The sequence below is a fragment of the Micropterus dolomieu genome, linkage group LG13 (assembly GCF_021292245.1).
Source record: "Micropterus dolomieu isolate WLL.071019.BEF.003 ecotype Adirondacks linkage group LG13, ASM2129224v1, whole genome shotgun sequence".
Taxonomy (NCBI): Eukaryota; Metazoa; Chordata; class Actinopteri; order Centrarchiformes; family Centrarchidae; genus Micropterus; species Micropterus dolomieu.
This window is the reverse complement of record NC_060162.1, coordinates 19,392,231-19,417,516: the sequence shown is the minus strand read 5'-3', so window position 1 is coordinate 19,417,516 and position 25,286 is coordinate 19,392,231. Positions and strand designations below refer to the sequence as shown.

At 38.1% G+C, this 25,286-nt stretch overlaps 1 protein-coding gene across 1 annotated transcript in view; it reads right to left on the bottom strand.

Moving 5' to 3' along the window:
- Positions 1 to 3,142: 3,142 nt before the first annotated feature.
- Positions 3,143 to 25,286, bottom strand: part of si:dkey-247m21.3 (5-hydroxytryptamine receptor 4) — a 74,524-nt gene continuing 52,380 nt past the window's right edge. Inside the window, exon 7 of the mRNA XM_046066001.1 lies at positions 3,143 to 3,947. Coding sequence (XP_045921957.1) covers positions 3,854 to 3,947 — 94 coding nt within the window. The 3' untranslated portion in view covers positions 3,143 to 3,853. The remainder of the gene's footprint in view (positions 3,948 to 25,286) is intronic.

Here is a 25,286-nt window from a genome sequence, read left to right as displayed (position 1 = left end):
TTTGATAGTTCTGAAATTTCTGTTTCCTTTTGGGTATTTCTATTTTACATGTTAGAAACTAAAATCTCTAAAATATGATGTAAAAAATAAAAATGGCCCATAAATGAACCAGTTTCCAAATAATTGTTAAATTCTCTCTTTATTTTATTTCCATCACACACAATAAAGATAAAAAAAAACAGGGCACAGTGGACTGTTAAAAGTTGTCAAAATTATAATAAGACATTCATTTATCTCTTCATCTTTGAAGCAGGCCTTAGAGGTTTTGCACTGAAAGTTAAAAGGAAAAATGATGAGTTAAATGTTGTTTTCTAAGGCATAATTGCAGAATCTATAAATCAGTGATGACAGAAAGTAGGCGGCTGAGTTGGTTTCACACCTCCATGTGTCGATAGATAGATTAGACAGATGGAGTTCAGATATGTAAACTGAGCATCAAACATTGGAGGAGAGTTAAATCTACAGGCATTCTTGAATCTACCTTTGAACCAAATGACTGAGTAATGTGACAAGGTCACTAGTGCTGCCAAACCCACCTAGAAAAACAACAGATTCTGCAGCTCTATAGTGATTTTATCAATATTCAGCTGCTTTTTACTCATTATTTTTGTTATTCCAAGCCCTTGCTCTCACAGGCCCCCACGTAGGTGGCTGTTGCAAGCAAACTAGCTCAAACATGCTGAGAAAATGCTACGTGCCCAACACAAAATGCCAGAAAGTCAAAACAGGTGGCTGGTTTGGAAAATAGTGACCAAATCAAAGCTGAAAGGAGAGTGAATATCTTGCTTTTTTCACCAGGTGGCCAGAAACAGAATCTTTTAAGCAACTCAAAGACACAGACTTATTTCTCTCTTAGTCTCTTATTCTTCATTTGAGTGGCATCAGACCTTAATAGTCACCTTGGCCTGAATGTGCTTAAAATGTCTAATGAGGAAAATATTCATATTGTTTGTTAAAATGTTCTGATTTCTCATTTTCTGGTTCTCTGTGGAGAGAACAACACATATTACATGTGCAGAAGAACACGTGTCAGTGCAAAATCAAATAGTCTTGTTTTTATTTCAACACTCTTTAAAAAGATTGATGACAATGTCCTAAAATGTAAATTATGTGTTGCTGGCAAAAAACGTGAAGCTTACAGTTTAGTCATCCACCATCAAAGGATCATGTCACAATGCTATCAACTGGACAATGTAGCAGAGAAAAAAATATTGAAGTTAGTGGTTGAAGGGAAATATATGCAAAACAATAATAGAAGAACTTTAGGACCATACTTATTACATTAGTTTTTTTATATTTTCATTTGTAGTTTGTTACCGGTATATTGAATGGTTTTTATGGAGTTCTAAATGTGAAAAAAGTAAATACACCTAATGTATTATTGTGTACAGTGAATGCAATTCTGACTTACAATGTTTTGTAAGTTAAAGGATAGGTCTGGATATTGAATATACTATATATTCAATGTTATATATATTCAATATATATTGAATTGATCCTACTAATAATATTACATGTATATCCAAAGAGTGAAATGTACGTATGTATGTGTGTATATATTCACAGTATACTCCTGTTTTTGCATTTGCTAAAAATTACAGTGATCACCTATATTAGGGCATCATTGAGCCTTTTTTTGAAAATGAAGCTATTGTATAAATTTGTGAGCCAGTCAATAGGAACAGACATAGTGAAGTCAGAAAGTATTGTGAGGCAGAGAGATTCTTGCTTCATTTGTTTCACATGATATGTTACCAATAAGAAAAATTTTGAATATCACAAGCCTTATCCAATAAAGTTGTTTTGATATTCATGATGATTGAAAAAGGGAATAAATCAACAAAATTTGATGAGTTTTCAGGATAAAATGTTTTTTTTTACTGATTTCAAAATTTTAAAATAAATAATTTCCCATATGGTAAAATAAGAAATTGTAGTGTCTGTGCTCTTCTTACTGGTTAGAGGTGGGTGGGGCTCAATTGGAAAACCGACATGTCACACACTTCCATGTACCAATCAGAGTCAAGCAATATTTCATTCCAAAATCAGATGACAGCTGATGGGTTGTTTGTTCATGTTGCCAGGGAAACAAGCGCGATTAGACCACACATACACAGTCCTAATGAAGCAGATGAGTTGTTAAGTGTTAAATTCTTAATAAATAAGTATACATACTATACTTGTTCAGTTTTTTCCCAAACTTTAAATTTGTTGCTTATTTAATCATAAATATTGAATGTTATCAAGACATATTCAGTTTGAAACAAGTTTGAGTTTGAGTACCTGTCCTGTCTCATATCTGTCCAGTTCCTGTTTGATTAGTTGCTGACGTCTTGCGTGCAATCCCCCTGTTTGCTATTCTGTTTAGTTTAGACTTGTCTTATTGTTCTTGCCCTGTCTTGGTTTGTTGCATCTGCCTGTTTCATAATATATCTGGTTATGGTCTGTCTGCTTGTGTTCTTGATTAGTTTGTTATATTCATTATTCTGATCTGTGTTTGCCTTGGTTTGGTTCTGTTTCATGTCAACTTGCCTGTGTGTGAGTCTGTCTGATTTCCTCATGTCCTCCACCTGGTCTTGGTCCCGCCCTGCTCGTTGCCATCTGCTTTGTAGAATTTTTGGACTCTGCTGTAAGTTAGGTTTCTCCTTTTGTTTACTAAATTCTAAGAGACTATATCTGTCCCGCCTACTTGTTCTGTGTTTGAGTTTGGGACAAACTCTGATACCCGAACAGGTTGTCTCTTCAGCCTTGTCATGGCTGTTTCCAGCAGCTTCCATCCAGCTGCAGGTTTTCATAGAGGGGGATGAACAAGAGAAAGAAAGTTTCAAGGTATCTCCTCCATAATTATAATTCTTTCATGGTGGGAATATAAAACAATCCGTACACATTATCTCAATTTAAAGAAAAGGCGGCTCATTACACTCGATTTTTATCTGACCAATCCAATTTGCTACAGTGTAGAGCTAGACTATAAAACCAACACAACATCCCTTTTGGGCGTGTGGACAGAGATGCAACAGAAACGTTCAACCCACAGAGGTAAGTGCAACAATATTTTATGTGCCATGAAGGATTTAGGCATGTGTTTCATCACAATGGTGAATGATTTAACAGTTTTTATAATGCTGTATTTCATCACATCCTCAGCCTTTGGTGTTTTTAAAACTGAATATGAAATAAAAATGTTCACTTTTGACATAACATTACATCCAGCTGTTTCAGAGTGGCAGCGATGCTGGTAAAAGGCAAGAATACAAACTGCTGTGCAATAAACTGAACTTTAATAAGACCGGCAGTCACCCCTGTGACCATATAACTCGTTATAACTCGTTTCTCCTTCACAACATGCCACCAAAGAATGTCAGTTTTAAGCTATGATGAAATGTCAGCATAGAGGTTAAAAAGCAGTAGAGGCCTCTTGATTCCACCATCATGTTAGCCAGAGTTTAACTTGTAGTCTTACTGTCATTTTCTGAGAACTGTAGCTGACTTGATCTTCACATCCTGCGATCCAGACGTTCGACTGAAAAGAACAGTTTTTTGGGTTTTACAATGAGTAGATACTTGAATTCTGCATCAATATGCGTCATTTAGTATCATTTGTAGTCACCAAGAGCAAGACTTTCTGCACGTGTCTGATGCCCAGCAATAGTACCTCTAACGTTTAGATTATCCTGGACAGCATAAAGAATGTCATAGAGTGAATGTCCAGGTGAGGCAATATTCTCATATACATCTCAGGTCAGTTCACGGTAGACTGTTGAGATAACAGAGGCCAAGAAGTCTTTGTCTCTAAACAAACTCAGAGGTCCCCCGCACCCGCTGACAATGTCACAGCTCTGTCAAGTCATCCTCATAGTGGTCCGAGAGAGTCCTGGGACTCCTGCTCATTGCCTAGTATTGTCCGTCCATTGTCGCTGTAGCTCCGGTTTGGCAGGAAGGACAATCTGAAAAAGACACAAAGACTTTTTCAGTAAACGTTAATGACATGGACGTCGTTAGGCCTATTTTAGGGGGGCTGAAGCCACCCTAACAAGGTTCGAAGCCCCCCCAATTAATAATAAGAAAAACAATTATTAGATTTAGATTTTTTTTTTTAATAATTAATAATAAAATATTTTTTCTTCTGGTTGTTTCCTCTGCTTCAAAACTTAAATCCCTGCTGAGGTTGGGCACTAGGACCCTGTCCAGCCTTTCAAGCTGCAGAGCAACTAACCACAGAGAGAGACACAGAGACACACAGACATGGTGAAGGAAGATTGATTCAACATAGTTAGTGATACAGAGTGAAAGTGTAAATTGTAGTTAGTGACTGTTACTTGCTAAACTGAAGCTACGTTTACTTGAGGTAAAGGTAGGGGGATATTTTAGTCATTAATATTGCCTGTCTCTAGTAGTCTATTTCAAAACAATATCAGTCCCCATAGAATGTTGTCAGTGAAAACTAAATGTCATAGTGTCCCTGCTAATGCTGTTGTATATCCTTCCATTCATTGACCAGATGGATATTGAAGATATTTTAGGAGAGAGAGAAGCGGGAGATTGGCAGGGCAGCTGATTCTGAGGTCAGTAGTGGTCTACAGGTTGGAAATGTGGAAATGTGGGCTGTTTTGTTTTCTTCTAACAGACATTTGTTGGCAGGTCTAGGCCCCATTCATGACATTTATTATATTTGCTATATTCTGACCCACTTAACTTTCTGCGTTGCCTAAATGTCTAGGATATACCAACGCGTTCTCATCTCAGTGCGTCATTACCGACGCTTTCAAACAGTGTGACGAAGCGTAATTATTTGACGCTAAAGTTACCCTTCAGCATCCGTATGAAACGCCACAGTGATAAAATAAAAACAATCATACATACTGTACATGTATCCATACACATAGTAATCATTACTCCAAATCATTTATTCCTTCCACCATCAGGTTATTAAATTCAGACAGTAGCCACTTTAAATAGGATCCTTATCAATAGCTTACATATGTATGCTTGTATGCAAGTCAAACTACCAATCGCCAGTGTAGTAACAGTAATAAGTGTAATTAAATAGCATTCTTTGGACATGCAACTTATGTAAGACAGAGAGGAATTAGACATGGTACTACTTTATCACACATTTACATGAGCAGCTGGATAGCATTTTAATCACAGCCTACAGATGAACTCAGTCTGGCCTAAGTGAATTCACCCCACACAGCGTTGATGTGTCTAAAAGCTAACATTACATGGGCGTTGGAACCATTGCACTTTTAAAGACCAGTGTTACTGGACCCACTCACTTTTACTGTCTGTAATTCAGCGCATCCGTTTTTCACTTTTCAGAGCGTCATCAATCAAATCTATTCCACTTGAGGAATGCACTAATAAATTAAACTCCATTCTACAGCTGCCACTCTCATGCTGCTGCTTCATGTAAACTCCATTCCTTGTTTGCACCTGTTTTTGTCTGCTGCACTGCCACGACACAGCGAGGTAAATAAAGCATTTTAGGATACCTGCTGCTCAGGTGTGTCTTTGCGCTCACATACTGTCACTAAAAAAGCTGCTTTTTATGTGAATGTTCATTTGTTCACCTGATGCTTTCAGAGGCATCATGTAGTCTTTGTTGCAGTGTTGAATTACAGTTACACTTTCTATGTTGCTATACTATGTTATAAAACTTACAGAGTCATCCGACATTTTTGCTAGGCTAGCTAGCTACAGTAATGTTAACATTAATCAACCATAGTTAGCAGCTCTTTTAATCCTGGTCAATGAGAGAAGCTAGCTGTGGTACTAGTGCCAAATCTGATTCAAAAATGACTGGACAAAATTATTGTTTTTTGGGGAGGACCCCTTAATGTTTTGAAGAAATCAAACACCATATTAAACGTTTTCTTTGGCATTTGTATTCAGCAGTAGCCAAATGTATTGATAATTTAACATTCAACATAAGTCCGCTTAAGAGTCCTTCCTACCAAGATTCAAATTGGCTGCCTACGCACAAGTGATTCACAGGAAACTATACACGTACTCCAGCCTCACTGTTTGTAATTTTGCCTCACTGACATCGGCCTCACGGTTAACTCTCCATAGTCGTATCAGAGCTGCATTAAGTTAGTGCTAATTGTCACAAGCCAGCTCTTAGCCCGTGGCAAAAAGGAGTTAAGACACAACAGGTTTGCAAGCCAATAGTATGATTTATTATAAAAGTAAAAGAATCAAATGATCAGCAATAATATGTGGTGTGGCAAAGTATGACTATCAGTTGTGTCAGCAGTGAATGGATGAGTGAGATGTGTATGTTGTCAGGATTAACAAAAGAAGAAACACAAGACAAACCCAGTAGGACATCAGCCTAAGAGGAGAGCGACAAAAGACTGATCAGCCCTGGCTAAATAAGCTCTGAGAGTAGAGCTGCACACGTGATTGCCCAGCCCAATCAGCCTCCCTGCCTGCAGCCTCCTGCAGGAGAAGGAAGCCGGAATGGGGGAGGGGTCGTAACATAATGCTAACTAAACATTTCCTATTGTTCCCTTCACACACAAACAAGGTGGCTTTTATTGTAAAGCAGCCACAGGAAAGGCAAATAAGTTACATTGGTTAGCACTAACTGAGATTGTTCATTAAAAATGCATCTACAGAACAAGACAACAGTCATTTAGGACATTTTTTGACAGCAGAACAGTTATAAATATTTTGAGAGATTAACGGAACAAGAAGAAGCAGCCACAGCAAGCTTCCTCCAATTTGGAAGCATGATAACCAACTCCAAACTCTGCAGGAAATCAACTCAATTATTTTTGACTGACTTCTTTGTTAAAGATACACCAGTTGCTCTTTTGTCATATTTCTGAAAATAGCTGGTCCAGGAGTGTTTGCTGTAGTAGTAAACCACACCAAATCAACCTGGGCTGAAATCTAAAGGATTACAACTTTAAACCAAACCTTTCATAAGTGTGCATTTATGTATTCTCATACTGGCACAACAGAAAAAATCGAAATGTCAACTTTTCAAAGATACACATGCCTTTGAAAAGCCTTACCGGTTTTTCTTTTTAAACTGATGATTTATGCATAATGGATTTTACTTATTTAATTTTATCTCAGTGCAACAAAGGGCTGGCTGTCCTGTAGGTTTTCCTGCTGATTGCTGACATATCATCACAAGGAATGGAGCAATAAGAATAAAACAAATAAAATAAAAAGTAATTAAAACAAAATATAATAAAAAGTCTGAAAGAAAAAAGATCTGATTGGTATTGTAAGAAAAGGTTAGGAGCAAAGGTTAAGGTCAACAGTTGTCTTTTCACTCTGCTGGCAGAGAAGAGTTTCTGTGGAAGAATCAGTGGGAATTGGAGAGGAAAAAGGCATGGGAAATGATTAAAGAGCGACTGGGAACCATCATCAACATTCTTCACAAAGCAGGCAGAAAAGTCCTCTACGAAAAGGGAGGTAGAGGAGGGAGAGTGGGAAAGAGAGGATTCTGAGAGGAGTTTCTGAATCATATAAGCAGATTATGATAATTTAAAATGTCGAAAGGATATTTGTTTTTGCAGTGACAGTTTATTTAAAATACAATTTTTAAATATAGAAATACTTAACATAGCAAAAAAGAAAATATTTAATGATTTATTGTGTACTCTGTTTTCACTGGTTTTTGTTGTTTGTTTAGAATCCAAATGGATGTTTGTCCATCATGTTCTGGTAGCTTTACAGCCACAACAACTTTCATATTTTAAGTTCTGCAAATACAAGGTGCTAGATATTGTGACAATAGAAATGCAGTAATTACATATGTCTTGTCTGTAACAAACTAAAGATAGACATATATCAGGCAAACACTGGCCTTTTACAAGATATTGACTGTTTGTCAGCAGGTTGTACAGACAGGGTCGGATCGGCCATCGGGAGGGTTGGGGAAGATTCCCGAACGGCTGATCCATTTCAAGCCGAACCAGCTGAAAATCTTTTTACTGAAATCTGATTGGCTCAATGCGCCGATCAAAGGAGTTCACTTTCCAGCCAAGACAAGTTCAATCTCAGAACGTTTTGTTGGGGTTGAACACACCCAAGGTGAAGTGACAATTGCAACAGAGATGGTATGTCCAAAAGAAAGAGAGGAAAAATAAATGTGTGGTGCCAAAAAGAATTAAGTAGAAAAAAACAAGAGGCAACTAAATGCACCAAATTAGCCGACCTTCGTGGAAAGGTGATGTGTCAAGCTCAGGTGAGGCAGGACCCAGCACAGACACAGGTGCATGATAAGTAATGCATTTATTATATACCTAAATGATTTATATATGCATTTATGTATAGACACATAGGCTATATTATATCATAAACAACAATGTGTTATCACACAAAGACAACATTGTTCTACAAGTGGGGAATCTTTGTATGTTTGTATGTATATTAGCTGTTAAGGTAAGTAGAGGTGATGCAGGGTGATGATGACCCCAGTCATGTTGATGAAGAGGGAGAGAAGGAAAGGGAGGAGCAGCAGGAAGAGGATGAGGAGGTCAATGGAACCAGACAAAACAGTGACAGGTACAGGGGCAGTGTATTGGGCTGGGTAGGCAATCATATTATGCATGGATAGAATTAGAAAATGTATTATTGTCATATTTATTACTGATGTTCTTTTCTTGTATGTAGCTGTACAATCAGTAAAAGCACAGGGGAAGCTGTGTTATTCTAAAATTGAAAGTCTTCAGCATAATCTGATTCACTGTATATATTTACCAGCACCCCCAAAGGGCGCTTGCAAAAAAACAGGCCTCTCCATCTCAAAGTCAAAGCTGAATTTCAGTCCCAGTACACCCTTGCGTACATATTGCACAAAAGCAAACTACAAAAGTATGATGCCAGTTAGTTTAGCATACACACACTCTGATACCTTATTATGTCCTTGTAAATTCTCTGTATTCACTCGTTAATAATCCAATGGAAGTTCTCACCTTTTTCACATTTTACAAAAATAAATACCATCAGAATAAGTTGATACTATAATCACATAGAAATTCAAAATATAGTAACTTTAAAATGTTCAATTAAAAGTTAGTGATTTTGTGCATATCTACCATTGGCTGAAATTCATTTGTGTACTTTCCTGCCCTCTGCAGGAGAAATTGTTGCGTCTTCTAAACGCACAGTCTTGTCACAAAGCTCAAAACAGGGCTGCTTTTCTTCAGGTACAGTTGACACTTGACTTGACTTGATATCACTTGACAGCAACAAAATGTTTCTTCCATTTGGTTTTGTTAGATAACTACTGTAATACTAGCTCACAGACCTTTAGTGTTGATGAGACAGTGTGGCAGTGACCTTTACTGTGGTTTCAGTTGCCTGCAGTGAATTTTTGGGTTAGTGATGGTTATTTAGGGCAGACCGGGGATGGTTGTAACATTTTTGACATTTCTGTCTGTGTCTCAGAGCTCTTTTAGGCCAGTGCGTTCATAATGTGATACAAACTATTGACACGTCTGCTATTAAATGGTGTAACTGTTATCTCTGCAACACAGACAGAAGATGCATGGTTTAGTCTGAAATACAAGGAGAAAAATATTACAATTCACCACATACTCTGGGTTAGTTATAACATCGCCTGGGGTAAAATGTAACATTATGAGAAAAACTCTCTATATTCAACAACTACATTTTATATATATATATATATATATATATATATATATATATAAATGTTGTATTTGTGTGTGGGGGGTGATCCAAGTATCCAAGTATCTTAGTTACTGCCACAGCAGTGAACATGATAATAAAATTTAGTAGGATGTGCAAATGTGAACCAACTGAATATTATTAGTGTTTGTGCTTGTTTGTCTTGCACTGTCACAGTGGTGTTAGGCATATGGCCCTCCTGCAGTGCCCAAAGAGAAGCCTACAGATGTATGCATGTATATCTTTGTTGTTAAAACTAACCCAAACTCTTGTAGCCATGAACTAGCTTACATTACAGCTTACAGCTAAAACATTAGCACTAACAACTTGCATGACATCTACACAGACACACAATAAACATGATACAAGTTTGATGAGTTTAACTACAAAGCAGGCTATGCTATAACAAAAATAAATGAAGTAACGTCAATTTTTTTTATCCTTCTAAAAGTGGCTGTGCCTGCCACGGGGCACTACTTTTCCCCATGTGAAATAAGGACTAAACTGAGCATGTGTAGAGTGAATCAGGTGATTCGTAAGTTATCCCTAATTGGAAAAATTGGATGCGTTACAATTGACCCACGTTACAACCATCCCCGGTCTCCCCAACCTTGTGGAAGGAAAATTTGTACAGGGGAATACATTTTGGGAAATATGCATTGAAGGTTTAAATTCCAACATGTTTTTCAGTGTTAACCAGTTTAACATTCCACTGAGAGAATGGGAGTAATGTGTCTTTCCACCAGTGCGTCTGATTAAATCGTAATTTAACTGAAATTTACACTCAATCCCAGTACAAATTTACTGTGGAGGAATTTAGTGATCGTCCTTGTGTGTGAAGACTTTAGGACCTCATGAGCAAGGGACTACTAGAAAACAAACACACACAAGCAAACGCACACCTGAACGGAAGTCTGGGTGAATTCCTTCTGGTAAGTCCCCATGATTAGCTAGTTGTTATCAGACGTTTCACTAAAATGACCACACACACATGCACACATGTAGTCCCATGTGGAGGCATGTCCAGGGTGAGGGGGCGATGGGGAAAATATAAACAGAAATGTTCTGTAACTTCTGCTCCTCTGTCTTGTGTGTTTTCTGTACAGCGAGTGTGTTTACTGTCCAAACACAGCTCTGTCTGTTACACAGTCATGGATGAGATTCCCAACAGCCACCAGAGGAGGGATCAGTATAAGACAATGCGACCCTGAAATGCTTAAAAATTTAGGGGAACAGACATCCAGATTACAAATAAACATGGAATGAGAGTCTCCTCCACAAAAATGCAACCCTGCCCCCAACAATTACATTCATACACAACTTTTCATTGGCAAATATGTTTTGTATCCTGCAGGCTTGGAGTTAACTTAAGCTGACTGAACCAAAACCACAATCTGATCTTTCTGTGACCTTTACTTTTTACCTTTACTGGTTTGAGTTGCCTGCAGTGAATTTTTTAGGAAGAGCAAATGAATACTGCATACTCTCTGCATAAGCATTCTTTAACTTGAGTAACTAAGTAGTCTGAAAAAGGATAGGGGCAGCTTCTCTTTGGAACCACAACAATAACCACTCTGCCAGCAGCCGCTGTCCCTACTGCCTTGAGGAGGATTAGAAGTTTATTGAGTTTATTCTAATTGAATTGTCATGCAGAAATCCTTCTGCAAAATTATTTTTTTTTTCATCTATTGCCCTTTTACGAGGTGAAACTAAACCCAGCTTATCCCCAAGACCTGACCCTGGACGGCATTATGTGAAAACTACATGCAACGTCTTTATAGGGATGAAGATCAAAACCACATTAACTCAATTATAAACAAATTAATGCTTACACTGAGCATCATTAAATAAAAACTTTCCTCAATATCTGGGGGAATTTTAGGATTCCGTTTCATCCTTCAGCTTACGATTGATTCACATTTAAATTCACATATACAGTTTGACCAAAACACTAATATACTGCTGATAGGGTAAAGATGTTGTTTATACTTCATATCACCGCAAATTCATCCACTTTCAGTTGAGTCACAGGTCACTATGCTGGACATACATATATGGTATTGTTCATGAGTGTGTTATCCTTAAATCTTTTCCGTAAGGCCAAAGCAGATGTTTTGACTACACATATCAGATGATATATGACACTTAAACACACACACACACACACATTAAAAATATTAGTCTAATGCACGGCACATATCTTCCCTCAGACGTTCATTGTAGCAGCTTTTAACGGGTGTAGCTCAAAGCTTAAATCTGGCAAGTGTCATATAAAAGAGCAAATTTCTTCCCTCAATTCTCAATTCTCATTCTCAGATTTAAAAAGAACCATTTTTTCTCTTAAGGAGTGTTGGAGCTGTCCCATAAGTTGAATCAAATCTTATAACATCAGTTTCATTAGGAAACTGCATTTCTAACTTTTTTGTCCAGAGATGTTTAGTGGTTAACTCCCATCAGAGCTTTCCCTCCTGTGTCTCCTCTAATTTGTCTCACTTTCTGCGTTTTCACTGTCCAAGTGAAGAAAAAAAAAAGGTGAAAGGGATTTCTCTAGTAATGCATGTGCACTTGTGGTAATTTTCCAGGGCAGTGAAGCGTTTTGTGACGCTGTGTCAACCATGTCAGCCATGTCAGTTATAATCAAAATAAAAACTTATACGGTGAAATCTCCTTCATGGTCAGAAGAAGCGAAATGAAAAACAACTGGTGGTGTTTTGCTAATTTCTCTCATGGGAATCTTCAAGTATGTTTCTGTTTCTATTCTGACACTAGAAGCAGCAACTGAACCTAAACTGAACTGCAGGGACGACAAAAGCAGAGCTGATCTACATGGAAACTCTTTGGCCTAGTCCACACTTACACAGGTATTTTTATAACCACAGTTTTTCCTCCTTCATTTAAAAAAATCTCTGTCTACATGAAAACGCAAAAACACGCTATCAAGAGCATGCCAAACCACCAGACGGCGATATGACCCTAACCTTAAAGCCATGTTGGCTAATCGGAGCCTAATGAAATTGTAAACAAAGCAGGCAGTGGCGCACAATCTGACATCAAACACAGCAGATAACGGCGCTCACTCTGACGTCGCAAGGCAAAAACTCCGGTTTTACTGTCTACACAACAACACTGACCTGACCAGTGACCTGATACCGCGTATCGGTGTGGAAAACCGCATAGAAAAAGTCGATTTTGAAAATAGAGACTTTTTTTTTTTTAATACATGGAGTAATGAAAAAAAGAAAGAGACAAGAAGGCACATCTGCACACCTCCATCTCTTCAGCAAGGTTGCTGTCTGCTGTTGGAAAATTACTCTGTGTGCAGAATCTCAGTTGCAATTTCTATTGACTGACTTCCTCATTAAAACAAAGTGAGTTTGCTTTATTCGATTGTAAACAGACACACCAGCTGCTCTTCTGTTGAACTTTTGACAAAGTACCTGCTCAAGGACTGTTTGCTGTAGTATTAAACCTCAATTGCTGTTACCACGGTAACCACAGGTGCAGTCAAATACACCAGGGGCCTCATTTATAAAATGGATTTACACAGAAATCCACGTATATGTAGTAATTTGTAAAAATTTACTTTAATGCGAAAATTATCTCATCTCGAAGCAACGTTGAGACTTATTGCAGTTACTAGTAACTAGTAACGCATTACTGTAATAATATTACTTTTCCCAGTAACTAAATAGTGTAACAAATTACATTTCTAAAACGGTAATATTATTACTAGTTACTAAGGCTAGTAATGCTGCGTTACTCATTACTGAACGCACCATCCTCGATGTAAATCCACGACTGTGCGGCAGCTCAGCGGTACCGGACCTTCTGTTGTTAATGTCCGCTGATAGCCAAACACTAAAGGAAGAATGGAGAACGAGGGAGAGAGGCGTTCTTTCCACAGCTTTAAGTAGCTGCTGCCATTATTGTGTCACAGTCTAAGATGCAAAGAACATTATCATCTACTGTAAACTCTGTGCGACCAGCAAAAAGCTTTCAACCGCGAACAGTTATACATCTGATTTATTGAAGCATCTGCTGAAGCAGCACAGCAACGTGAAACTTACAGAAAGAAACTCCGGCAGCTGCTGCCACTGATGCTCGGACTCGTAGGGAGAGAGTGGCGTTAACGTAGCGTTTTGTAACTACTGAATACTTCTCTTATAAACAGGCTACATGTGCAGTAAAACAGCTGTTTAAAAGTTGGGATTTACTTGCTTTATTTTTTTATTTCAGCTGCTGGTGTTAAGAAACGTTAGGCCTAGGCTATATGCTTTGTAAAAACCACACTCCTTGCTGCTGTTAGAGATATGATATTAGCTAAAAAGTCGGGGGAGACTGCTTTGTTTGGGGGTGAAGGCAAATTTTTACTAAAATCATTTTTTTATTAAGGAGCTGTATTGAGGAGCATATATTCGTGCAGCACCTCCTGGCTCGCTCCCTTTTTCTCTCTCTCTCTCCCTCTCTCTCGTGAACACCGCTTCACAAACCTGTCCAACGTTAGGTAACACAGTTGGTTGACCAAGTTGGCTTTTATCCTATTCGAATAATAATTGGATAAACTAAACTTACGGCAAAGCATGTGCAATATATTGTGATTTTGTGCTTTCATTGCCTCAAGTTAGATAACGTTAGCTAATTAAGTGTTGATTTTAGCCTGCAAGAAATGACATTATGGTACAGCAAATGTAGAGCAATGGCTGGGGCATCCGTCTAGATTACCATGGCTCTGTCGCTGTTTGCTTTCGTAACGTTCAATTGAGATTTATTGTCGTTACCATAATATCAGGTACACAGCAGTCTCAGTTGCCATAACTTATGCGACCCACATAATATACAATAATGCAACAACGGCGCAGGACAACAACACAGTGGAAGACCTATACAGTACAATAACATTACTAACTGCAGTCTGCAGTCTTGCAACTGTTATACTAAAGTGTGGCAGCAATCTCATTGATAATATTCAGTGTAGCTCACTAACCGTTTCCGTTATCATCTAATAAATTAAGCTATGCTGACATTGCTGAGCCTTTCCGATGAAAGCTACACAAATTTATTGAAAAGCTGTCGGCTAATTGCAGTAAATGTAGTGTTACCATGCATTAAACATGGATTAGTTCAACATCATGGTGATAAAATTATTGTAACATTGCAGTGGGAGTTTACCTGAATTTCCATTATTATTTCAATCCACAAACTTGAAATCTGTGCCTGAGCTCCTGAGAAGCATCACTCATAAAAAAGGCAAGTTATAATCAGCCTTGTCATGTACTCATGTATTCAACTTAACTGTTAGTAACTGCATCTGGTGCCTATATGCCGCCAGATTTGCTATTAGTTTGATCTATGGCCAAATTCCAGTTTGACAAACTGAAACAGTGGATCAAAACACACATCACAAAGCTACATGCTCAGGAAAAGATCGTGAGAAAGGAGGAAAGTTGGACTCCTTGATCTGATTCTTAGAGGGATTTTAGGTATTTGGGGGAAAGAGGGGATTCTAACAGCAGGCATTTCAGTTGTATTTATATAAAAAAGCTGTATTTATGATTTTATTTATTGTTTACGCAGTTGTTTATGTGTATTGGCTGTTTCCTCTACTCTCGGCTGTGTGGGGTCAACTGTTTCTAGTGCTTCAGGCTGTTGGTTGTTTTCTGATGGGAAACTGCCTTGTTTTTCCTTTACTGCTCTTGCTTTGACATGTGGATATTTGACATACAAAACCTTTTTTTTTTTTCAAATGAAAAAAATTATGGTAATCCAAGAAATAATTCATATATCCTCATTATATTCTTTAACTCATTAATCTATGCCTAAATTGTGCTTACATTACTTTGGTGAGAATAAATTCCTCAGGTACAATCCTGTTGTTATACCCAGATTCATACTCTGCACCCTTTCATTATTCCACTTGGCACACCACTACAAAATTGTATAAATGCCCCGTCTCCTTCTCGGTTACAAAACAACATCGCTGTCCCGTACAACAGACACAGAGTCACTTGTGTGAAAACATCATCTGATCTGTAGCATGACCTTAAGAGAGATCAACACGGGATAGAGAAGAGGTTTGTGTTCCTTTCATTTTGTGCTAATATCTTTCGGGGACATTAAATAATCAAATTTCCCTCTTATCTCCTCGCTTTGGGAGCAGAAGTACTAAAGAGGGAGCGCTGATAGGGAGGGAAGATAAGGTGTGTTTTCCCACAGGAACACTGAGGAGCATTAACGCTGGATGTAGCAGCTGCGTTAGCTTGAATGGAAAGAGTGAGCTTTAAATCCCTCAAGCAGTTACAGGAGGGGCTAGTTTTGCTCTTTCTAAACAAACTACTGATTTCCACCTGTGAGACCATACTGCAGGTTTCACATGTTTTAGCCCTTTAATTACAAACTATGTGTACGTACCAATACCATGACCATTTGCCTAAGCAAAAAGGCCTACACACTCACACTCACACACACACACACACACACACACAAACACACACACACACACACACGAATAGAACGACATGTACAGACTGAAGCAATGCTTGGACAGCTCCGGCACTCGAGGGAAATTCATTGGCTAATTGGCAGTGTGGATTCATCCTCATAACCTGGAATCTGGGACAGTAAGGCTTCAGTGTTTCCAGTACAACAAATACGTTGGACAGATCAACTGGGAGTCAAAGAATGCAATTTGGGACCTGAAATCCAAGCATGCTGGGTTCTAGGTTTTATAATTTAGGAGCACCTGAACTGTGCTGACACACTATCTGAAAAAAACAACCTTAACAGAGAAACAAGAAGCAGAAGTGCAACTACTCTGTTGTGATATATGAGCTCTTCCCATAGTACACAAAAAACCTTTACCAGGTATCACCCTGCCATATATCACAGTAGTTTGACTTGTTTTTGTTTTGACATGTTAAGATTGTGGATGTAACACAGGACACCTGGCCATATTATTAATACATTACAGGCTTTTAGAGAGCCGGACTTCTTTCTATACACTGCTATAAACCATGTCAATTCCTCTTCCGAAATTTCTTTTGCTCCTGCTGGTAAACGCATAAGATATCTGCTGCTCTCGCCAAGACGTTTCTTTCCAAAAACCTCAGGTCATTCCAAATTGAAGATTCTCCTCTCTCTCTTCCTGAGGCCAAACCGAAAAAAAACATCCAGAGGACAGAAAGTGATAGAAGATAATGAGGCCCAGAGTCAAAATTCATTCCTACTCTAACATCAAAAAAATGTACTACGAAACCTGAGACCCTCAGCTGTGAGTATATTTGCTTCTCAGAAGATTAAAAATACTGACCACACAATGATAAATGTACACACGTGTGGTTAAGTCTAGGCTCCAGGATCACTACAACAGCATTCAAATCTCCCAATAAGGTCATAAAAATTTAGGTTGTAGCACAAACGCTTCCTTGAAAGCAAACAACACTGACCGACTGAACCACAAACTGCATAATTTAGCATCAATCCACACTGGTGTCCTGCAGCCCCTTTTTGAGCATGATCTGGGTTTCTAGGACAGAAAATCTTCTGCGTTTCATGTTTGGTTTTCTGCTATTTTGCTGTGGATGATACAACAGCAGCCATTCTGAACATAGAATACTTTTCATGCAATAATCATCTCCCAACAGATCTAACAAGCGACACAGCACAGTCTTAATTAGTCTTAGTTAAAAGATTATCATATAACGTCACTTTTATTAGCATCATACTAGAAAGTGTTTAACTTTCTGATTTGATCACTCAGATTAAATAGAGCTTTCTTTCCTCTGAATCTGAACCTCAGTAATTCATAGAATAGAATCCATGTATGAGTATCTATAGCTAATCTTTCAGTTATGCAATACTATGCTGAAAGACTGATAAGTCTCACAAAATGAGAACAAAATGAGGGAATATTATTAGAAAAATGGTTCAAATCCTACTTTATATACGGCAATGCAGTTCACTGGAATGAGATCAGTTTATAAGGTGGTTTTTTGTCCATATCGCTCAGCTTCAGTGCTGCCGCTGTGTGTCTGTGTAGACTCCCATGATATAGCACACACTGGCTATAAGAAAACAAAGAAAATCCCTTCCTTTCTCAAAACAGAGCATGTTTCATTAGAGAAGAATGAAAATGATTTCATCTGACTGAGTTTTGGACCTCATCTCCCCTCACCCATTGAAGTTAAACCAACCCACTTCCTGCTCAGAGATGGATGACCTGATAGAGAGGCGCTGCTTCTATTCTTGACTCTGTATGTCTGCATATGTGTGTGTGTGTTTCAGGTTTTTATATCCCAGTGGGGACTTGAACCTGCACACTAATCAATGGGGACTCAGGTCACCATGGGGACAAATATTGAGGTCTCCATGGGTAGAGACTGCTTTTTGAGGGTTAAGAATTGGTTTTAGGGTTCAGATTACAGTAAGGTTAAGGTTAGGGTAAGGATTTAGTGTGCATCAAAGTAATAGATGATCTTATTAGTCTCTTATTTGCATTTTTAACATTATATCCTATTTGTTGGGTGAAATCTTGCTCTATCATTTGAGTACAATTTACTTTTGTATTCTCAACAGAGTGGAGGCAGCTCCCCAGAAAAGTATTCATACCTACTTACTATAATTGTATTGAACATAAAGCAAATGTATGTGTGTATACTTCATCACCTGAACTATTTTCCAAGTTTACCATTAGCGGTTAGACTGACTTTCTACTAGATAATGAATTTGATTTGCAGAGAGTTCAAACTTGCTTGATTTAACTAAATCTTGAGCATCATGTGGGTTTAACTTGTTTGTCTGGACTTTTGGTGCATTCAAGGATGCACAGATTTTTACTGAAAGTTTCAAAGGTGGCTGATATATTTTTCTATACTGCTCCATTCATTTGCTGTGGTAAACTAAATTGATGCATTAAGCTCCTGGTGTTACTCTCAACATAATAAATGAATTTATTTGAATGCAAAGACCTATGAAACCAAGAACTGAATCAATTTAATTTTTAAAAAATAGTTTTGAATCATTGCATGGACGTAGTCATGTCAAATCTTGTTTATTAGCAAAGCACGGTAAAGGAGAACGACTTAGATGTTACATGTGATGTTTGAGCAGCTGGAGTAAAAAACTGTTCTACGGAGGAGCGAGCATGAAAGATGATCCCCATGAGGTATGCAGAGAGGAAGCATTATACAAATTTGAGGTGGTGTCCAATCGACTTGGTATGGTGGAGTTGGTTGTTTGGAGTAAAGCATTCTCCCGCACACTTTTAAACACACAGGACACAGGTTTTAAACCAGCCCTTGCTTACTTGATCATGTGGCAATAACAAAGATTTTTGCTATAAATGTTACTTCATATAAAAGTGATATGAACAGAAACCGTTGGCTGCCTAAAAGAAAAAAAGAAAACTCATTAGAAAACTTCTTTTTTGAGGGTTTAAATGGAAGTCTAAATGTCTGTGTGTATAGCTGTTCTTTCCCAGTCATTCAAAAATCCCATCGTTATGTCAATCTATACCCAGGAATGAAGGTTGTTTTTTTTAAATAAAACTCAATTAAAATAAATTAAAGTCATATGACACGCAGCCTAGCCTGGAGTTTTATCTGGCTGCACCAAAAGTGCTGGGACGAGCTCTAAGCACTACAGAACTACTAGCCGATCACTACCGTGCACATCAGACAAAAGGCACGCTAACTTTTTTTGCCAATCAAACACACACAGTCGCATTCACCCACAACACACAACCTTGTCACTCACTATAACCTGAAAAACACAGCTATTCAGATTCAATCTTTTGGCAAAAGCTGAAACAGTTAGAAGCTGTCTACAGCCAAGCTCCATTTGGAAAGCAGCAGGAGAAGAACATCAGCGCTGATGGATTATGGCTGATCTGACAGCGGATTAGGTGCCAAGCTTCAAGCTGCCCATCATCTTCCATTGTCCCAACTTCCCCCACTAATTTCTGATGGCATCCAAATCTATCTACATTTCTGCAGGTCAATGTTTCTTAAAAATTTTTCCTGTCAAAATTTACAGGTATGCATCACAGCTTTTCCTGATGGACTGCACTTATCCTGCGCATTTATTTCACCTTAAAATGCATTTTCAAATTTGTCCGCAATTACTGAAACTTTTCCACAGTTGGGAAGAAAAACACCAAAAAAACAGGGTATTTGAAATGTCTTGCAGGATGGTTAGTGCATCTTACCTGAGTAGAACAATCTCAACAATAAAGGCTTATAATTAAAAAAACAGATGATCTGAATTTATACTGAATAAATGAGAATTTATTATGCTATAAATTGAGTTAACCATTATCTGAAAACACTATTAGAAAGAAAAAAAAAGACCGAATGATGATTATCATTAAAGCAATTAGCTGTTTGTATTTCAGATGTTGTAATAGCGTCTGTTTTCATTTTTGCTTTAAATATGTGGACACATGAGATGTCTGATGGAATTCTGTCTTATCTATCATCTATTTTCTCCTGCTGCTACTCTTTAAATGTCTGGTTCACTGGAGGGCTTACAGCACACAGAAACTCGCAGAAAGGCAGGAAATAATCTGGAGGAAGAAAGTAAGTAAGAAGTGCTCTTTTGTCTCCTCAGTGGTTTTGTGCATGACCACAGAGTGGAGCAGCTGAGCGACCAGCAGCAGAGGGCTGAGGCTACACTGAGCTGTGTGAATATGTGTGACGCAGAGAAAGGCTGGCTGTTCCTAAAACATATCAATAAATTTCCCTGAATAAATACAGTCCACAAAAAAAAGAGAGAGAGTTCTACACGCTGAGTTTGTGCTGATATTGAGGCAGTGTAATGAAGCACGTATGACACTGTGCTAATGAGATTTGTGTGGAGTAGAGACCCTGTCTGGCCTCAGCTGCAGTCTAATACATCAAGTTCTTAATGCTTTTCAATTTTGATCATGTCCTGTGCCCTTTGCTGCTGTCTATCGATATTGTGTCCAGGTACGTTGCAAGACCTGGACACGGTGGATATTTTACAATCACCGACCAGGTAAAGCAACAGTGAACACACTAGTGCAGATGTCATTTGGTACCATGTTGGTTCGATCATTCACGTTGGTTCGATCACGGCGCACCTGCTGCCGTGAAAACATATAAGGGGTGGAAAATATCAGAAAAAAGAAGAGTTCTGCTGACGGAGAAAGTAAGCACAGCAGACACAAAGCTACAGGGAGAGAGTGACAGAGACAGGTGGGGCAAGCCGGTGTGTTTACAGTAAGTGCGAGTGTAGGTAAAAATTTCTGTTGGAATTAATAATCGAACTATATTTATAAGTAGATCAAATATTCAGCTACAGAGGTTTGTTACAATTATTTTTCATGCTAGAATGGCAGTGTAGGGTCCAGCTTTAAGGCAAAAATATTTTTTTAAGTGAATCTGTAAAACAAAGCTATGAGACATCTTCAAAGCCTCAACCCCCAAATTACAGTACAGAGCAGCATTCAACAGGTGGGGCGTCAACTTCAAACGAATGTATGAGAAAGACACTCATTCGCTCCCATATGTACAGGTAAATATTCAAACCCAATTTGAACAGAGGTGATGGCAACTGGACATGTACTGTAAGCAGCAGTCAGTTACAGATTCCATCTTTGTTTGATAGACCATTTCTGCCTCTATCCCAGCCATCCTCACTTCCTGTCTTTCTTAAATCCTGTCTGGATTTTTTTTTTTACTGCTCTGCCCCCTCAGATTATATTTGTATTACTCTTTTTCAGAACAATTTCTTTCCTACCATTTATCAAACTGTACATTTTACAACCAATAAATTGCTCATAGCAACAGATATCTCCGACACAAACACGCACACACAGACAATTTATAGTTCATTAAGCAACAAGAGGCAGTAAAGTGATGCTTAATGTTTGGCGTGTAGGCAGAAGCTACTGAAGATTTAACTGAAAACACAATGTCCAAACTGTTTCCTAAATAACTGAATTGGATTGAATTATATCTTCATTGCCCCTTTAGGTGAAATTTGCTCTGCAGACAGAGTTGAAAGTAAAAACACATGATCAGAACAATGAAAACAAATGAACAAACAAATCCTAAGAATGCCTGAACTTCATCCCCAAATTTAATATCAGCTCTGCACAATGCGCGTGCTGACTGCCAGCGTTTATGTCAGATTTAAACTGAGCCGTTTTATCATCTGTATCAGACGTCCTTTATTTTTCCCTCTTTTGAGCAGACGGAGAAATGTAAAGTATGTGATTCACCTGAAGCTACAGCAAGGTCAGCGGGTAAAGACTTCTGGCATTGCAACACCACTGAAACTTGTTCTCTCGTAAAGTTGAACATACACAGTATAATGACATATGGGAGTCTGACACAAGTCCAAACTGTTTCCTTCTATACACACACACGCACACACACAAAAACACACCAAACATCTCTATTGTCTAAGTCTATTGCTGCGTTCCAGGCAACTTGGAACTCGGAAATTCCCGACTTACAACTACAAAAACTAATGCCACTTGAAGTCGGATTTCCTACTTGTGAATTCGAGAGGGAAAAATATGTACCCCGACTTCACAAGTAGCAGCTGAACAATGGCAGCTCCCATGGAAGCACACATAAACTAAAAGGCAACAACACGTATATTTCCATTTATTAAAATTAAAGTAATTCATGCTATCTTATAGTAAAACCTGTTCTGCATGTAAAATCCGAAGGTTGTTCAGGAAAATGTTAAAAATGCCCAGAAATTTGAAAACATTTGGAAATATAGCCTACAACTTTTACTGACTTTTGAGGACAGTTAACGAGTAATTTATCGCTTGTTTTCAATAAAATGGCCATCCTTTTAATTAACATCTAGTGCACTGTTGAGGGTTTAACTCTGCATAAACTTGCCAAAGAAACACAAGTTAGTCACGGTCAGCCATGTTTATTGTTTACATTTGGCGTCATGCACCACCATGCAGCTGAAACGCTTTGAGGTCGGAAGTCGGATATTTCAACTTCCCAGTTCGGACCCGTCTGGAATGCTGCATATGTCTGCAACTCTTTGAACATTATTGTGTTTCCACGCCGGGGTTCACAACAGCAGCAACAAAAACAACATAAATGAACATGTGATTCACACCAGCTACAGGAAATAACCCCAAAACACAAGTGATTATGGGCAGCAGAAGATCAATGCTAACAGGTGGTTAGCAGCAGGTGCTCATGCTTGGAATGTTCAGCAGAAATGAAATGAATCATCAAATTTGTCTCATCTTGTTCGTTGCTAAAATGTCTAACCTGGCAGGACGACCAGGTTATCAAAACTTTCTCCAGTAAACATTCCCAGGATCGTTTGGGCTGTTTGCAGGTGTGATCATACCCTTACTCATCACCACACACTGTATTTATCCACTTATCTACCCTGTGTTGTTGGTGACATCAGCTGGAAAATATGCAGACGAGCATTTCTAAAGGTAACATTGAGGGAGCGATGGAAAACCGTGATAGTGTAAGTCCACAGAAGCCTGGCAAGAGATCTGATGGAAAGTTCAATCACAATGTCTCAACACACTGAAATGAAGTTAGAGAGTTTTCCTTCTCACTCTTGTATTTAAGTGGTATCTCTCTGACAGTCGGCTGAGAATTCAGTGAGATCAACTATAAGTAATCTGCTCACATCTTCCAGTTTTGCTTCCTTATCAACTGTTTCTTATTTTTCATATTTCTTAATTGTTTTTTGCCAACACATGAACTTGTACAACACATTTCTTGGCATTCTGCCTACTAGATATTTTTCATTTATTGTGTAAAATTGAAGATTTTAACCTGAATCAAAACACCATGTATCTAAATGAGAATTTGGGAAGCACAATGGATTTATATCACTACAGTCAAACACAGCAATGTCATTTACTGATTTGAGGCCAGTCCCCGGGGAATAAAAAAACAATCATGTGCTCTCATCAAACTGTGAACATGCCCACAGCACTTTTCTGTTATTATACTAAAACAAATACTGTATTATTATAGCCAGCAAAACATTTTATTCCACAAATTAGCTTGAATAATGCTTAGGTGAGATGTATGTATCTGATCTGAACATAGAGTGGTGAGGGATCCATGGGAAGTTTTTTGTACTTTCAAGTTGCTATAACGATTTTTTTATATACTAATGGATCTCATGTGAAATAAGTCGCTTGCATATGCCCCTAAAAATAGATACTTGCAAACAAAAAATGTTTCACAAGCACAGAGTAAATAATACAACCTACCATACAAGTTCCCCTTGGTCTGTTTTACATCTCTTTTACTAAAGTTATTGTTATAAATATTGTTCAGTAATCTTGTTTACATAAAGTGTAGTGTGGGTTGTGTGGGTGCTGCTGGTGTATTTGTCCATGGGCAAAACACCATTACAAATGTTGTGGTACAAAAGTGTTACACCATCATTTAGTTGTCCTGTTGAGCAAAGCAAGTTTGCAAAAATGTCCATTTTGAAAATATAAAATTTTCGTTATTTATTAAAATATTAAGTTGATGTAATTTTTTGTATCTCTTCTCATGCTCATTTAACTTTATCTATACGAGTTATGAAATACACTTTTCAAAATTTTAGTATTTTGTTCATTTTCCCCATATATAAGAAGCGGACATAGTCATTGTGACGTCACCTGTTGGTTTGTGGACTGCCGTTTTGAAGCTTCAAGTTTGGCCGATAGGGCGCCGCCATGTTGACTTTTTGCAACCAGCGGCACCAGACGTGAACATATTTGGACAAGACAGTGAAGCTAACGGCCGTTTGGAGCTAGCTTGCTTGCATAGCTAGGTGCATCTGTAATTCATGTTCATTCGTGTCATTTTAACAGGGCTGACAATGTCTAGCGAACAACAGGCTTAGAACTTAATGCACTCAACAGAGAAAGTGAACAGCCAACTCCTAAAACGCTTTTTCAGCGGCGCTGGTTAAATTTACACAGTGCCGTGGGTATGAGTCACTCTGGCCTGATTGACAGATTGCCACGGTAACGACTTGTCAATCACAGATAATAAGAATACTCTGCTTTATGGTCTATTTTCCTCTAAATGGGACCATAATTTACTAAATGAACATCATGTTGTATTGAAGAAAACATGAAACTAGTGATTGAGACCATAAACTTAACTTATTAGGAAAGTGTTTACTGAGGTAATAAATCAGCTGAGAAGTAGGGTCATTTTACCATTATTTCTAATGGAACCAGACTAAAGGGACTTCTGCGTTCACCTCAGTTCTCTGACCGTAAAAACTTCCCGCTTGATTTTTCCTTTATATCGCAATTGCAAAATGTCCACAATAATCGCAATATGAATCTTCTCCAAATCGTGCAGCCCAACTTATGTCGTTGTTTTCATGTTTTTCTGGCCTGCTTTCTTTACTTTCTTTATCTTGTTGCTCAGGTAAACAAAAATTATTAAGAACACAATATTACTTAAAAGAAGAACTTAAAAACATTAAGAAAGGCAGGGATGCCCTGGTGAGTCAGTGGCCAGTGGAGAATAATGCGTAATCTCTCTCTTTCTCTCTCCACGTTTTCTCTCAATCTACTTTCAATTTAAGGCTAAAAGGCCAGAAAAAAATCTTTGAAATCTTTTTATCTTATCTTTAATCTCTTTTTAAAGATA